The 16024-nt window shown below is 38.6% G+C and overlaps 4 protein-coding genes across 10 annotated transcripts; 1 reads left to right on the top strand and 3 right to left on the bottom strand.

The window, feature by feature from the left end:
• The first annotated feature begins 1167 nt into the window (after positions 1–1167).
• On the top strand, positions 1168–7820 carry LOC9312363 (ABC transporter B family member 20). The gene is made up of 11 exons (XM_021024447.1): positions 1168–1766; positions 1884–1938; positions 2042–2217; positions 2321–2521; positions 3219–3478; positions 3638–3948; positions 4038–4258; positions 4349–4689; positions 4835–5616; positions 5707–5948; positions 6190–7820. Exons 1-11 carry the CDS (start codon positions 1359–1361, stop codon positions 7417–7419), a joined length of 4227 nt encoding a protein of 1408 aa, XP_020880106.1. The 5' UTR covers positions 1168–1358; the 3' UTR covers positions 7420–7820.
• On the bottom strand, positions 7783–9098 carry LOC9312362 (3-oxoacyl-[acyl-carrier-protein] reductase FabG). 2 transcript variants are annotated; one of them, XM_021024448.1, is made up of 2 exons: positions 8816–9098; positions 7783–8671 (listed from the first exon to the last, which is right to left on the bottom strand). In XM_021024448.1, exons 1-2 carry the CDS (start codon positions 8879–8881, stop codon positions 7847–7849), a joined length of 891 nt encoding a protein of 296 aa, XP_020880107.1. In that variant the 5' UTR covers positions 8882–9098; the 3' UTR covers positions 7783–7846. The 2 variants fall into 2 exon arrangements, with proteins under 2 accessions (XP_020880107.1, XP_020880109.1); XM_021024450.1 differs by having other exon boundaries at positions 7783–8668.
• Positions 9099–9465: 367 nt separating this feature from the next.
• LOC9312361 (60S ribosomal protein L23a-2) lies at positions 9466–11078 on the bottom strand. Of its 4 annotated transcripts, none has more exons than XM_021024392.1 (4): positions 10914–11078; positions 10643–10686; positions 9835–10198; positions 9466–9739 (listed from the first exon to the last, which is right to left on the bottom strand). In XM_021024392.1, the coding sequence occupies exons 2-4, from the start codon at positions 10656–10658 to the stop codon at positions 9655–9657; spliced, it is 465 nt and encodes a 154-aa protein (XP_020880051.1). In that variant the 5' UTR covers positions 10659–10686; positions 10914–11078; the 3' UTR covers positions 9466–9654. The 4 variants fall into 4 exon arrangements, with proteins under 4 accessions (XP_020880051.1, XP_020880054.1, XP_020880052.1 ...); XM_021024395.1 differs by having other exon boundaries at positions 10643–10689; positions 10914–10953; XM_021024393.1 differs by having other exon boundaries at positions 10643–10689; positions 10855–10926.
• Positions 11079–11288: 210 nt separating this feature from the next.
• Positions 11289–15126, bottom strand: LOC9312360 (protein-tyrosine-phosphatase MKP1). Of its 3 annotated transcripts, none has more exons than XM_021024389.1 (4): positions 15012–15126; positions 12180–14738; positions 11737–11905; positions 11289–11551 (listed from the first exon to the last, which is right to left on the bottom strand). In XM_021024389.1, the coding sequence occupies exons 2-3, from the start codon at positions 14481–14483 to the stop codon at positions 11849–11851; spliced, it is 2361 nt and encodes a 786-aa protein (XP_020880048.1). In that variant the 5' UTR covers positions 14484–14738; positions 15012–15126; the 3' UTR covers positions 11289–11551; positions 11737–11848. The 3 variants fall into 3 exon arrangements, with proteins under 3 accessions (XP_020880048.1, XP_002876292.1, XP_020880049.1); XM_002876246.2 differs by having other exon boundaries at positions 12180–14681; XM_021024390.1 differs by lacking the exon at positions 15012–15126 and adding an exon at positions 14884–15002.
• Between the last annotated feature and the right edge of the window lie 898 nt (positions 15127–16024).

Below are 16024 nucleotides of genomic sequence, written 5' to 3'. Positions count from 1 at the left end.
TAAAAACTGAAATAATCGAGCAGATTTTTTTAAAAAATAAAAAATAAAAAACTATTCGGTTTTGGAAAAAAAAAAGTAAAAAGATTCGAACCTTGGTTGGGAGGTGGAGCAAAAGACTCTCAACCACTACACTACTGGACATTAATAATATTGATGTCCCTAAACATATCTATAAACGTTGCTGCCTAAAGCATTGGCTTGTTGGGCTTTATCCATGGACCGGCCCTGGTCATAGTAGAGTCCTAAATATGAATCCAAGATTGAGCTTAGAGTTGTTTGCACTAAGTGAACCAGATAGTTTTTGTAGATTTAGCTGAAACACGAACTGGAGAGAAATTTACCAAAAGCAAAGAGAAATTTACCCATAAAGTTTGCTAAAATAGATAGATAAAGGAGAAGCCAGCTGTACAAGTTATTAAGAAATCAAATTAACCAATTCATTTGGATGTTTGGAAAATGATCTATCATGCTAAACCTAATGTCCTTAGTATAAAACTATAAATAGACTCCTAATTTAATCCAAATGTTTTGAGAGAGTTGAAATAAAGATTAAACCTTTTTCTTCATTTCTGGTCTTTACTTTCAGATTAAATCTTTTGTGTCTTGTGTTATTATGTCTAGCAACGCTTTCCTAACATATTCTTATATAATAAATCACAAGTCACTTTAAAAAAAACTGTAACCCTCTCTATCTGCCATATGGCTTAAATCTCAATTTTTGCTCTTTCAATTTATTATTCGACAAAAAAAAATTAGACAAAAATAAATAAATCAATTCAACTGTTTTTACTCACGATCATAAAATAAATTTTTGCTGTGCAACGCACAGGCCTTAATACTAGTCTTATTATATATGTACAAAGAGAAAAAGAGATCATCCGTTACATCTTTTGTGCTTTTATATTCTTATAAAATTTGCAAAAAAAAATCCATTAATCTGGTATGTTTTAATATAAAAGAAGTTGATAATTAGCTCACCAGTAAAATACCTATAAAAAAAAAAAATGCAAAATCGAAGTCGCCGTGACCGTTAGCAGAACCAGCTCTTGTGTTACGGTAGGTGACGGCACAGTACTTACACTGCAACGGCAACACAGATAATAAACAGTAATAAAAAGTCGCCGTGACCGTTAACAAATAAAAATTAATTAAAAAAGAAAAGAAAAAAAAAAAGGCGGAAGAAAATTATTTCTTCTGCTACGATTCTTCTTCTTCCTCTTCGTCGTCTCTACAAACTTAGCAACAGATCCAGCTAATTTAGAAAAAAAAAAAAAATCAAAATCCCTAAAAATCTCCAAATCTAGGGTTTTCTATACAGAAGGTGGTTGTGTGGTGCTCCTTCTTCCGAGACACCGAAGATGATGATCTCTAGAGGTTTATTCGGATGGTCTCCGCCTCATATGCAACCACTAACTCCAGTCTCTGAAGTCTCCGAGCCTCCTGAGTCTCCTTCTCCTTATCTCGACCCTGGTGCTGAGTCTGGTGGTGGCACAGGTGCCGCGGCGGCGCAAGCGGAGGCTGATGAAGAGATGGATGAGCAAGATGAGGTTGAACCACCTCCTGCTGCTGTTCCTTTCTCTCAGCTCTTCGCTTGCGCTGACCGGTTCGATTGGGGGCTTATGATTGTTGGCTCTGTTGCTGCTGCTGCTCATGGTACTGCGCTTATTGTCTACTTGCATTACTTCGCCAGGATTGTTGATGTTCTTGCTTTCTCTACTGATTCGAGTCAGCAGAGATCTGAACATCAGTTTGACCGACTCGTTGAGGTTAGTGAAACTTCTGAATACTCATGATTTGGCTCGGAATTGGCATTGCTGGTTTGAGTTAGTTTGGAGAGAGTGTTTCGAACAGTTAAATTTCAATTTCTTGAATGTTTTGTGCAGCTTTCGTTGACTATTGTGTACATTGCCGGAGGTGTTTTCATTTCTGGTTGGATTGGTAAGTTGATTTTTTGCTTATTGTTCGTAGCTGTATGCATCTTTTTTCCACAACTGAAATGATGATGTTAACAGTTACTATTACTAAATGTTACTTATAATAGAGGTGTCTTGCTGGATACTGACGGGAGAGAGGCAGACTGCTGTGATCAGGTCCAAGTATGTCCAAGTATTATTGAATCAAGATATGAGTTTCTTTGATACGTATGGTAATAATGGAGATATTGTGAGCCAAGTGCTAAGCGATGTCTTACTCATTCAGTCAGCTTTAAGCGAAAAAGTATGTCTGTCCAGCTCCATTTATGTTGACTCTGATTTCTAGTTTTTTTGTTCTTAGTGAGTAATACTTTTTTGCTGATTCTCTAATCTTCTTCCTGATCCAGGTTGGAAATTATATTCATAACATGGCTACGTTTATCAGTGGACTTGTTATTGGATTTGTCAACTGCTGGGAAATTGCATTGATTACACTAGCCACCGGTCCTTTCATCGTTGCTGCTGGAGGCATATCAAATATATTTCTCCACAGACTTGCTGAGAACATACAAGACGCATATGCTGAAGCAGCCGGTATTGCTGAACAGGTATTACGATTGATTGGTTTATTTGGGGATTATGGAATTAGCATCAAGATTTTCTCTTGGCTGCAATTCAAAACTTGAAGTTTGTTGGTGCCAATTGTGTCTACTGAACACTTGAAGTCTTGAACTATGAAAAGCTAAAAACTAAACTCTTAAAACATTTGAAATGAATCAATTTTCTTATAGGCATATGTGCCTTTTTGGCATCGAACTTTCTTTTTTTGCATCTATAACGTAGAATTATGCTTTACAAAGTTCAACATCCTTTCTTGATTTATGCTCTTATTTAATCAATCTTCTTTTGTTAAGTTCAGAAAATGGTAGGCAGAATCCAAGAGGGTTAAGATTGTACTTAGGAACGAATTTATAGGTTACTTCACTAGATACAATCAGGTTTACTGCGATCAAGAATCAGTTAAACTTCTGCCAGTTTCATCTCAAAATGTAGACCAAGGGATAGCCTTGTTTTTGTTTTGCTAGGATGCATAATTTGCTTTGAAACTTGTATGAATTGGATATTGGATCACTGGGAATGCCTAGTCACCACACTCAATAGTCTATGCATGATTACAAGTGGTTTTGTAATGTGTACCCTACAGGTCCCATTTTCTAGTGCTCCCTTCCGACACTAGTTTACTGCCTCAGTTAGAGTCTGGTGTCAATATTCTAATTCTTAGAAGGATTTATCTTAAATGTGCAGGCGATCTCTTACATTAGGACTTTATATGCCTTTACAAATGAAACTCTAGCAAAATATTCATATGCAACTTCCCTTCAAGCAACCTTGAGATACGGCATATTAATTAGTCTTGTGCAAGGCCTTGGACTTGGATTTACTTATGGGCTTGCTATATGCTCGTGTGCGCTGCAACTTTGGATTGGACGATTCTTTGTTCACAATGGAAGGGCAAATGGTGGAGAAATCATAGCAGCTCTTTTTGCTGTAATTTTAAGTGGCCTGTAAGCTTTTCTATTGATGTTTTCTATATCTATTTTCTCAGTCTCTGTTACATATAAATATACACATATTCTGTTGATGTTATTATTACATATACATGTACATATATACATATTATTACATAGAAATAATGTCTTGATTATACATATTTTGTTGGGCAGAGGGTTAAATCAAGCTGCTACGAACTTCTATTCTTTTGATCAAGGAAGGATTGCTGCGTATAGACTTTTTGAGATGATAACTCGTTCATCTTCTGGGGTTAACCAAGAAGGAGCTGTGCTGGCTTCTGTTCAAGGAAACATTGAGTTCCGGAATGTATATTTCAGTTATTTGTCACGACCTGAAATTCCAATCTTGAGCGGATTTTACCTCACGGTTCCTGCTAAAAAAGCAGTTGCACTTGTTGGTAGAAATGGTTCTGGAAAAAGCAGCATCATTCCTTTAATGGAACGGTTTTATGATCCAACATTAGGTACTTTGACATGTGATTTAAGATGCACCACTCACCTGTCCATGGTGGCAATTATGAGCTGACTACATCTGTGGTTTTCTCTTATACAGGAGAAGTTCTTCTTGATGGAGAAAATATTAAAAATCTAAAACTGGAGTGGCTGAGAAGCCAAATAGGGCTGGTTACCCAGGAGCCTGCTCTGCTAAGCTTGAGCATAAGAGAGAATATTGCGTATGGTCGTGATGCTACTCTTGATCAGATAGAGGAGGCAGCTAAAATTGCGCATGCACACACATTTATCAGCTCACTTGAAAAAGGATATGAAACGCAGGTAGACATCATTTGAAAAGACTGTTCTGAAATCCTGTTTTGTCAGTTGGTATTCAATACTGAAGTGGGAAATGCCTTGTTTTTCTTCTAGGTTGGGAGAGCCGGTTTAGCAATGACAGAGGAGCAGAAAATTAAACTTTCGATTGCTAGAGCTGTGCTTTTGAATCCAACAATTCTTCTGCTTGATGAAGTAACTGGAGGATTAGACTTCGAAGCTGAAAGAATTGTGCAGGAAGCGCTTGATCTTCTGATGTTGGGACGATCAACCATAATAATAGCCCGACGATTAAGTTTGATAAAAAATGCTGACTATATTGCCGTGATGGAGGAGGGTCAGCTCGTTGAAATGGGTACACACGATGAATTGATAAATCTTGGTGGGCTGTATGCTGAGCTTCTGAAGTGTGAAGAAGCAACAAAGCTTCCAAGAAGGTATGATAGCTTCGAACTTAACCATTAACTCGTGTAGTAGTCATGTGGCAGAATGTATGTTTGGGCATTTGTTTTCTGTTGTAATGATCTCCAGGTGTGGATTTTTTGGTGATTATTTGTTGAAAAAACTCTTATGTTGGTCCAGGATGCCAGTTAGGAACTACAAGGAGTCTGCGGTGTTTCAGGTCGAGAGAGACTCTTCAGCTGGCTGTGGCGTCCAAGAACCATCATCACCCAAAATGATCAAGTCTCCATCTCTTCAAAGAGGTAATGGTGTGTTCCGTCCCCAGGAACTGTGTTTTGATACTGAAGAATCACCTAAAGATCATAGCCCTGCACCTGAGAAAATGGGGGAAAATGGCTTGCCTCTGGACGATGCTGATAAAGAGCCAACTATCAAAAGGCAAGATAGTTTCGAGATGAGGTTACCAGACCTTCCAAAAATTGACGTTCAGTGTCCCCGACAAAAATCAAACGGCTCAGAGCCAGAGTCCCCTGTTTCACCCCTTTTGACATCAGATCCTAAAAACGAGCGTTCCCATTCGCAGACGTTTAGTCGTCCTCTTAGTTCTCCAGATGACACTACTGCAAATGGTAAGGCGTCTAAGGATGCTCAACACAAGGAGTCACCTTCATTTTGGAGGTTGGCACAGCTTAGTTTCCCAGAGTGGCTTTATGCTGTATTAGGAAGTCTCGGTGCTGCCATCTTTGGTTCTTTCAATCCTCTTCTGGCTTATGTCATTGCGTTGGTAGTGACGGCATATTATAAAAGCAAAGGAGGCCACCTGCGCGAGGAGGTTGACAAATGGTGTTTGATCATTGCCTGCATGGGGATTGTGACAGTTGTTGCCAATTTCTTGCAGCACTTCTATTTTGGGATAATGGGGGAGAAAATGACAGAGAGAGTTCGGAGGATGATGTTCTCAGGTATTGGAAATTTCTATTCATTATAATTTACTTCATCACATTTTAACTACTTTTACTTGCCTCAGTTCATTAATTTCTCTGATGTTACAGCAATGCTGCGTAATGAAGTTGGATGGTTCGATGATGAAGAGAACAGTCCAGATACGTTATCCATGCGTTTAGCAAATGATGCTACTTTTGTCCGAGCTGCGTTCAGCAACAGGCTTTCAATATTTATTCAAGATAGTTTTGCTGTTATAGTTGCTCTTCTTATCGGGTTGGCGCTTGGTTGGCGTTTGGCCCTTGTTGCATTGGCAACTCTGCCAATTCTCACTCTTTCTGCCATTGCTCAGGTTTGCATTGTTTCTTCTAGAAAATTGTTTGAAATTTATTATTATATTTTAGACAATTTGTCTTCATTATCCCCTCTGTCACATGTGTTTCTGATTTTGCAATACCTGTCCAGTTCAAGTAGAGTGATTTAGCGTGTACCTCTTTGTTCTCTGCCATTTGATTTTCAATCCACGTAGCTCAAAAATGTTTTGTTTATTCAGCTGGCACACATTTCTAATCATCCTCAAAACGAATTTGCAGAAACTGTGGCTTGCCGGATTCTCAAAAGGCATACAGGAGATGCATAGAAAGGCATCTTTAGTCCTCGAGGATGCTGTTAGAAACATCTACACTGTTGTTGCTTTCTGTGCTGGTAACAAAGTGATGGAACTGTACAGGATGCAACTCCAGCGGATACTCAGACAGAGCTATCTCCATGGGATGGCTATAGGTTTTGCGTTTGGTTTTTCACAGTTTCTTCTTTTCGCCTGCAATGCGCTCCTCCTATGGTGCACTGCATTATCTGTCAACCGTGGATATATGAAGTTATCAACAGCTATAACAGAGTACATGGTTTTCTCATTTGCTACATTCGCCCTTGTCGAGCCATTTGGATTAGCACCGTATATTCTCAAGCGACGAAAGTCTCTGATTTCAGTGTTTGAAATCATAGATCGAGTCCCTACAATTGAACCAGATGATAACTCTGCTCTCAAACCGCCTAATGTCTACGGAAGCATTGAATTGAAAAACATAGACTTCTGCTACCCAACTCGACCCGAAGTACTAGTGCTGAGCAACTTCAGTCTCAAAGTCAGTGGCGGACAGACAGTAGCTGTGGTTGGCGTTTCAGGTTCTGGAAAAAGCACAATAATCTCACTGGTAGAGAGATACTACGACCCAGTTGCTGGTCAAGTCCTACTAGATGGGAGAGACTTAAAGTTATATAATTTGAGATGGTTGAGAAGCCACATGGGTTTGGTTCAGCAAGAACCCATAATCTTTTCCACGACGATCAGAGAGAATATCATATATGCAAGGCATAATGCAAGTGAAGCTGAGATGAAGGAAGCAGCAAGAATTGCTAATGCTCACCATTTCATCAGCAGCTTACCTCACGGTTACGACACACATATCGGGATGAGAGGGGTAGAACTTACCCCGGGACAGAAACAGAGAATAGCAATAGCACGGGTAGTGCTGAAGAATGCTCCCATTATCTTAATAGATGAAGCCAGCTCGGCTATCGAATCTGAATCGAGTCGGGTTGTGCAGGAGGCTCTTGACACATTGATAATGGGGAACAAAACGACAATTCTGATAGCGCATAGAGCGGCTATGATGAGACATGTGGATAACATTGTGGTGCTCAATGGAGGGAGGATAGTAGAGGAAGGTACACATGATTCTTTAGCAGCAAAGAATGGATTGTATGTACGTTTGATGCAACCACATTTTGGTAAAGGTCTACGACAACATCGACTGATATAGAGTTTTGAGGCTCCATCAATGATCGTGATTTTGGCATCTCTGATCAATGATTCTCGGGAGTCTGGAGGGATACAAGATGTTCAAAAAAAACTATACAACCACGGTTAGTTCTCTAGCAGATAGGGCCTGTAGATGTAGATTTCCATGGTCTTCGAGCTGCTTATTCTTTTTTGGGGACGAAGCATCAGAAGTAGGTCATGGTCATTGCTTCGTTCTCCAAAGTATATCAATTTTGTCTATTGAATCTGAAGAATTTAGGAGGTTGGTAAATCATTTTGGAGGCTGTTTATTTATCTTTCCTTTATTTGTCTATGCTGGTTTGTTGTTGCAAAAACATGGATGATGTATGTAAAGCTTAAAAAATAGTAGAGAATGTGTAAATGTATTCACTTATTATTGCACAAGCAGAAGATACAGGGTTCAACTTTCAGAGAGATGAAAAAATGGGCACACCGGGCAATGTAGCTCCAGAATCGACAATGTATGTATTCCCGGATATATATTGAGAAGAGTCATGAATGAGATAGCGAACGAGAGAAGTAAGCCCTGGATCAACGGTCTGTTGCACCTTTAACGGCACAGTCCTCTCGGTCACATTCTTGAGCCATTCCTTTTGCATAAGACCTTGTGTGATCTCTGACTTGAAAAGCCCCGGCGCAATCGAGTTCACTCTGATCTTGTGAACACCTAACTCAATCGCCATCATCCTTGACATGGTGTCAACACCGCCTTTGGAACAAGCATATGCAAGTCCACCAGGCAAGATACCCCGGATCCCGGCAATCGATGAGATGTTTATCACCGAGCCACCTCGTTTAGCGTCACGCATTAAAACACAAACATATTTAGATACTAACCAAGGTCCCGTTAAGTTGGTCTTGAAGACTTTGTTCCATTCGTCCTCCGACAAATCCAAACTCGACTTGACATTGCCTCTGATTCCGGCATTGTTGATCAACGCATCGATCTTTCCAAAGATGTCCCAAGCTTCCCTTACCGCTTTTTGAATGGTGGCTGCATCTGATGAAACGTCTAGCTCAAAAGCTGCAGCTTGGATCCCGGTTGAGTTGGAGCTGTTGATTTCGGAGCAGAGAGAGTTGAGACGATCGACACGACGAGCTGCTGCAATAATCTTACAACCAGCTTTGGCAAGATCAAGACAGATCTCTCTTCCTATACCAGAGGAAGCTCCTGTCACAAGAACCACTTTGTCTTTAAGCTCACACCATGGCTCCAATTGCTTCAACACCTGCTTCTCTCCAAAAAAAAAACAAAAATCAAATAAGTTCAGATTAAAAAGAGAGAAACAAACGGTTCATAATCTCCATGGAATCATATGATAAAGAAGATAACACAAAGATTAAAAAAAAAAGAAAAAAGAAAAAATGTCTCTCACAGTTTGATGATTGCTCATATTATTGTTTTCTCTGTGTATCGATGGATAAGAGGAAGCCCATAACATAACATAACATAACTTAAGGAGGTATAAATAGAAGTGTCAAAAGATATTTAATCTGATCCATCTGCCTAAGACAGCGGTTCTAGAGATACCAACTCGAACACGTCCCATAACAAAGGACGGTTTATGCCCAATCCGTAGGATCTAAGTCCTAATTAACATGTAAAAGCCTTCTCCATTACCAGTCTACCAGATCGACAATTTAACGTGCCATTGTCTCTAACTGATTAGTGCGAAACAAATTAGGTTTGATGATTTTATTTATTTGTTATCCTTATGATTATAGATATCCGATTTCTTTCTTTTTTTGTCAGTTCAATACCGACGTTTTTAAAAACGCAAATGATTTTTTCCTGTCTTTTTCCAGCAACAAGCAACAATAATTCATTTAGTATAAGTTTACTACCACGAGTTTGTAACCACGAGTTTCTCGCGGATCGATTGGATTATTGATTCAGAGCTTTGGGCCCCACAATGAACTGCTCTTTAATATACTTGGAAAGTATTTAAATAAATTGATAATTACTTTTCTTTTCTCCAACGGCTCAATTGAATTGAGTTGGTTATTAGGAACGATTAAAACCAGATTAAACCGGGATCTAAAAAGAAACTTTGACGCATCAACAGATACCAAACATATAAATCTTTTTGAATCAAAAGATAAAGCATAACAAAGAGGTGATGGTAATATCTTAACTTCTCTAGCAAAACTGAGACTATGGAAGAGAAAAACCAGAAGTCTGTTTCAACCCCAAAAGTGATATCGATGATTAAATTTAGATGATCCCGATTTTGTTAGCCACATCCAAAGCATCGTAATCAGGAGTCAACCTCACATACGCCTTCTTCGTTCCATCAGGCCTGCAAACAAACATACATTCATCATTTCATGTTTATATTATACATATAAACCCATCATCTCTCAGTGAGGTTTTTGTGTTTTCTGAAGTGTTTACCTAATGAGGGTGTTAACTTTCTTGGTCTGAATGTCGTACATCTTCTTGACAGCATCTTTGATCTTCTTCTTGTCAGCACGGATGTCAACAATGAAGACTAAGGTGTTGTTGTCTTCGATCTTCTTCATGGCAGACTCGGTAGTGAGAGGGTACTTGAGGATCTGGTAGTGATCCAATTTGTTCCTTGGAGTAGCACTGATCCTTGGATACTTAGGATTCCTCTGAAGGGTCAATGTCTTTGGCCTGTGGAAAGTCACCTTTGTCCTGATCTTCTTAGCAGGCTTTTTAAGGATTTGGCCAGATTTCACTGCTTTCGCAGCTTTCAAAGCCTTAGCCTTAGGGTCGGTTTTCTTGGTGACATCAACTGCAAAAACAATGGAACCTTGAACCAATTAAGAAAGTTTTGAGAAACTGAATTCACGTGAGAGAAATTAAACATTGCCACGAAGATACTGCTGGTAACAAAAACTCATTCAAAGATGCATATACATTTTCGCATTTAACAAGCTCAGACTCAAAAAAAAAACAACTCATATAAGAAAATTATGATCCTTGGCAAATCAAGGACAAACAAGCACATAATCAGATGAATCCATAAGAGAGTAGGCACGGGTAAGAGAAGGTCAAAATACGACATAAACAGAGCAAGGCATGAAATCATACATTTCAGAAAGATGGTACAGTAGTAAGTTCAGCCACAGTACTGAATATTGGTAAACAAATAGTAATCACACGCAAAAGAGAAATAGAAAACTAGAAGACGATGTAGAATCAAATCATATAACAAATGAAAAAACAAAGGCCGCACCTTTAGCTGGAGACATTACTCAAGATAGATTCTTTTCACAAAACCTGCTAAACCCAGAAAAGCAAATCAGTAATTAAAGAGATAGCAATTAACAAAAACAAAGAGGTTCAAATCAATCAACAACGTAAAGAAATACACAAATTTTCCCGGAGAAGGAGAAAATGGCGCAAAATTAATTGTATTAAGAAACAGTTAACAACATCATTCGATACCCAGAAAACGAAGAAAGCTGTGAAGAAGTAAGAGAAAGGAGATCGAGAGACGGACGAACCTGAGCGGCGAAACAGAAACCCTAGAACAGCTTCAAGTTGCTGCTGGTTTTTATTTATTCTAAGGGATGTGAAAATGAAACAAAAGCGTAACTAAACCCTAGATCGATTACTTTTGGGCCTTAAATATATAATTGGGCTTTCTCTGTCAACTGATTACAAGCCCAATTGGAATCTGATAATTTCACGCTGAACAATCTATTAGATTTGATTATATAGTGCTTTACTTTTCAATGCATCATCATTAATTATATATAGAACGCAACATTATGTTTCGTGGGAATATAAAAAGAAACTGAATTGAAAACCAGAATGGATAGTTGATGCTTGTGTTGGTGACCAAAGTCCAAATCGTGATTAGAATGTTGGTTTATGAGTTTTGAGTAAAAACATGTCACATGAATCATTAGATAACGTGAAGTAAGTTTAACAAAAATCTTTTGTACTGGGTGTATATGTAAACATTGTAACAAGTCCATTAAAATCCTCATGAAGCCCTAATCTTACAACTTTATAATCTCATCATGCTAATAATGGCCCTTGAGGATTTTATGTGATAGAAGTAGTTTTTTTTTTCTCACTGTACAAAGAGAGTTGTTTCCCCCAACATCAACTTCCATAAGCACAGAGAGCTAAATCCCTGCATCAGAGGTAAATCAAAAGAATCAAACATAGTTTATGAGAATTTGGTAAACTGGTCATTCCAGCTTTTAAGCTTTTTTGTTCCAACCATCCTCTACTCAAATCCATGATCAGATAGCAAAAAACGTAATCCAGAACTAACAATCAAAATGGGTTGTATTGGGAATTGTTGAAATTTCTCACCTGAGCTTTATGAATACTCTGTCTGGAAATGGAAAAGTGTTGCGGTTGAAGGAATCTGTGAAAAAACAAAAACGAAAAAACAGAGTAAATGTGTAGAGCTTGCGGGTGGGTGCTATAGCGCACTCAGCAGTGCAAGAAACTCTGTCTGATCCTCAGCTTCCCTAACTATCTGTGAACAAAAAGAGAAGTAACTTATCAGTTACATACGAGAAAAGGATCATAACAAGCTGGAACTTAGAACCATGCAAACACTAGAGAATAAACCAGTACACACAACTGCTGAAATCATAAGGAATCTACCTAACCATCCTCAGTAATGAAAGTGCTGAGATTGTAATTTTCACCTTCGAATGTAGTTTGGTTGGATAAGACATGACAAAGATGAGCACGCAGACTTTAAAACAAGTAGAAAGTATCAGAGTATCCCAAGTTTTGGCTATTACCTTTATAGGGGTATCTTTTGGCAAGTCCATCTGAGACAAAATGGATTCACCAATCTGTACCCAATCAACATTCTCCACAGTGTCCGCCGCTTTGTTGCTATCTATTAGAGAACAGTTGTTATCCAAAGAGAATGACTTTCCTATCCAAATGTACAAAATCCTACTACCCGTTTCTCCTACGGCATCACTTGGCAACGGGATTGCTATAACAGATTCTGAATCTAAGTAAGCTCTACTCAGTTTTGTAATCATCTCCATACTTGGCCACCGACATGCTAAAGGCTGGCCCGAGTTATCACCTGCCGATTTGTGTCTGTCAGATTTACTGCAACTGATTAAGGATATAATTTCCTTCTGTGCCAAATCTGAATCTACACTTGTCCCCTTGCAATCACTTGGTGGATTTAGATCGCCATTTCTAATACCCTCCAAGTTAAAGACTATGTCATTACTATCATCCGGATGTAAAGTAAAAGCAGGTGTGCCTCTGTTGGAATCAGCCAAACCTGGCAACTTTAGAGATCCTTTGAGACTGCCTCTACGCTCTGCAAGAGAAGGTGAAGCCTTTCTATTTGGTGACGGTTCAATGTAAGGCTGTGGAAAATTATTGACACCATGAGATTCTTTAGGAGAAGTTTGGGAAGGGAGGAGAGATAGGCTGGAAAATTTGGGCAACGTCAACGATGGTGGAATAGAAGGTCTCAAGGACGAGCGCCCAGAGGATTGTGAGAAACTCTTTAAGCTATTGCCTGAATTTGTTGAACATACCGAATCAGGAGAAAGAAAAGGAGGTGACGCAGTGGATGATGAAGAAGTTGTAGAGGAAGGTGAGCCTGATGAATGCACGATCAGCATCGAATCAGAATAGACCCTAGATAGTGGCGTTTTGGAGACATACCGAAAACCCTTCTCAAACCTTGATGCAAACTTACATTTCAGTGAGCTCCAACTGTTTTCCCTTGCAGGAAGATGAGTCTCATGTTCGTTGTTGGATGATGCTAAAGTTGGCACAAAACCTCCCTCGATGGCTTTCTGGAAAATCTCAAAATCCAGATTATATGCATCGACCTTCCTGTCACCTGGTTGAACTTTAATTACCGAGCCCCCAATCATAGGCAAAATGCTTGCAAAAGCGTCCCAGTAATAAGCAGGCTCATCACCTTCTCTGACCACCATAATAGGTGCTTCGACTTTCTCATATCGAGCAATCTGACAAACAGCAGCTTTTGCATCTTTTTCCATGATGGTTTCACACTGCCTACCAACCCAAATGTAAATTGCAGAAGGTAACTGAATGATAAATGCACCTCTTGAATCCAGAGAAGACGGGCATGGATCATTCAACAGTTTTGGAACAAGATGCAAAGGATCATAAGGAGAGTGTGGAGACATTTTGTACATTCTAAGCAAGGAAGTAGGGCTAAGGGGGAACGCATGAACCCTCTTTTGGCATTGTAACAATTGGCAAGCAAAGCCCATGTTAGGATCAGTAATACCTCTAGCAGACTTCACATACTGAAATGCATCATCAAAACTTTGTCCTTCTCTCCACATCAGATATGCTATTACCAACGAGGTAGATCGTGAAACCCCTTGACAACAATGAACAAAGATCCTTCCACTTTGCTCCCTTACATCTTCAAAGTAGTCAAACACATCGTACAGAATACTAGTTATATCCTCTGACGGACTATCCTGTAACCACAAGGATCTGTAACAAAAATCAGACTTGAAATATTCCGGACAGATAAAACCAACGCAGTTTAGGATATGAGTGATTCCATTGTTTTTCAATATGCTCTTGTCTTTCGCCACAGCATCTCCACCCACATATATATGATCAGCAACCTTTGAACATTCTTTATCAAAGTAAGCAATCTTCTCCCTCTTAGCAAGACCAGAGCTCTTATCTGAGACCTGCTGCTGCGTTGATGATAAATCGAGCTTCAATCTCTCCCCGGTTTTGTTCCCGCTAGGTGTTGGTGGATGAGGCCACTCACCGACATCATCGGAGCCCGCCTTAGGCCACTCATCTAAGCTCCTCCTAGAAATGGAAAGAGGCTGCAATGGTGGCAAACAAGCTCTAGCCTTGCTGTTATGATGCGACCGAGGTGTTAAAGGAGCAGCTGGGCATCTTCGGCTCGGCCCAGAACTATTTGCACACGGAATGTTCAGACTTTGCTCCTCACCTTCAGGAACTTGTGATGCAGTCCGTGAAGCAGACCAAGAGGCAGACCGCCAAAACATTTTCTTAGAACCAGGAGGAACCTCATCATTCCCCATCGCATCTTCTCTTCCCACCATCCAATCTTATCTCAAGATTACACACGCAAAGACTTCACTTTTATCCCCCAGATTCCTCACAACAGATACTGTATACCAAGGATTTTTGCTTCTTCCATAGACTCGTTAGTTCAGTGAAGGCTTAAATCCACATCTGAGATTCTAACAATAACCATCAAGCTCTCACGAATCCATCAGTCTATATTCCGACTTTAAACCCTATAACAAACCAAAATAGATGAAGCGAGAAGAACCCAGTATCAGATCATAACTAAACTGCAAAAGAAGAAAACGCAAAACACATCAGAATTAACAACTTCAGCTACCATGTGACCATACGGGATTCAAGCGACGAAAACAACTCCGTAACAAAATGAATAAGCAAATTCAATAAGACCAAAACAGAAACTGAACCCAGAACCTTATAAACGGAAACAGAAACTGAGAATCTGAGAAGATGATAAAAACCAAAAAAGGGCTGAAGCAATTCTCCTGGGTTTTGTTCGGACGATATCGATATGAGAAAAAGGAGAGAGATTTGGAACTTACGGAGTGAGGAAGATTAAGAGAGCCGTCAAAGTTAGATCTTTTATTTTTCTTGAGAGAGAGAGAGAGATTGGGGCAACAAAGCGAAGGAGGAGAAGAAGAAGAACACAAAAGGAAGGAAAGATGGGAAGTGGGAGGAAGCAGTAATTCTTTATTAAAAATTATAATTAATTCGTTTTCGATTATTATTTTTTGGAGTATTTTATTAGTGTTACTAAAGTAACGATTAAATTTAATTATGATAATTATCTCCTGATTAGCTGCACGAAATTGAATTCTTATAGAAACGCGTTGAAACTTTGAAACCAATTTGTCAGCATTTCATTTATTGCTTGTCAAAGATAATAAATTGTGGTTTTATCATCTTGTTTTACGGTTTTTAACTCTACTTAAAATTTTGACATAAAGTAATTTTCCTTATAATAATTACCTTGGGATTTAGAATGTTTTTAACTTTTTTTTTTTTTTTGTGATCTGAAATTAAATAGAATTCAAAATAGTCATTCCTAATGGTAATAAAAAAATTAACATTTACATTTACAATAAAAAAAAATTCATTTCTTTAATTATACTTCAGTTTATTTAGTCTTATTCAGTACATGTAAACTGATGGTCATACATTCATGCTAATCAAAGCATTAATTATTCTTTTGAACCAAAATTAATTGCCATAAAACAATTCTAAATGTTTTTTTTATTTACGTTTTAGTACATCATATATCAAAATTCAAAACAATAGTAGAACTCTTGACAAGCTTTGTAAGCAAAAGGAGTTTTGGTCAGAATTCATGGACAAATTAAAGCACCTTTAAGCATTATTTTTCTGTAGTTTTATCTGGTACTTAAATAAATAATATTCTATTTTGCCATTGACTAATTCGCCTAAAAGTTAACTAAATAATTTAGATTTGAGTTTTTATTGTTACAAAGTAGAAAACAAAATGCAGAATTGATTCATTTGAATTTTACTTCAAAATTTATAAACATGACTTTATAAACCTTGATGATGAATTAAA

The sequence above is a fragment of the Arabidopsis lyrata genome, assembly GCF_000004255.2.
Source record: "Arabidopsis lyrata subsp. lyrata unplaced genomic scaffold ARALYscaffold_5, whole genome shotgun sequence".
Classification (NCBI taxonomy): domain Eukaryota; kingdom Viridiplantae; phylum Streptophyta; class Magnoliopsida; order Brassicales; family Brassicaceae; genus Arabidopsis; species Arabidopsis lyrata.
The sequence above is the reverse complement of the archived record's forward strand: the minus strand, read 5'-3'. Positions and strand labels throughout refer to the sequence as shown.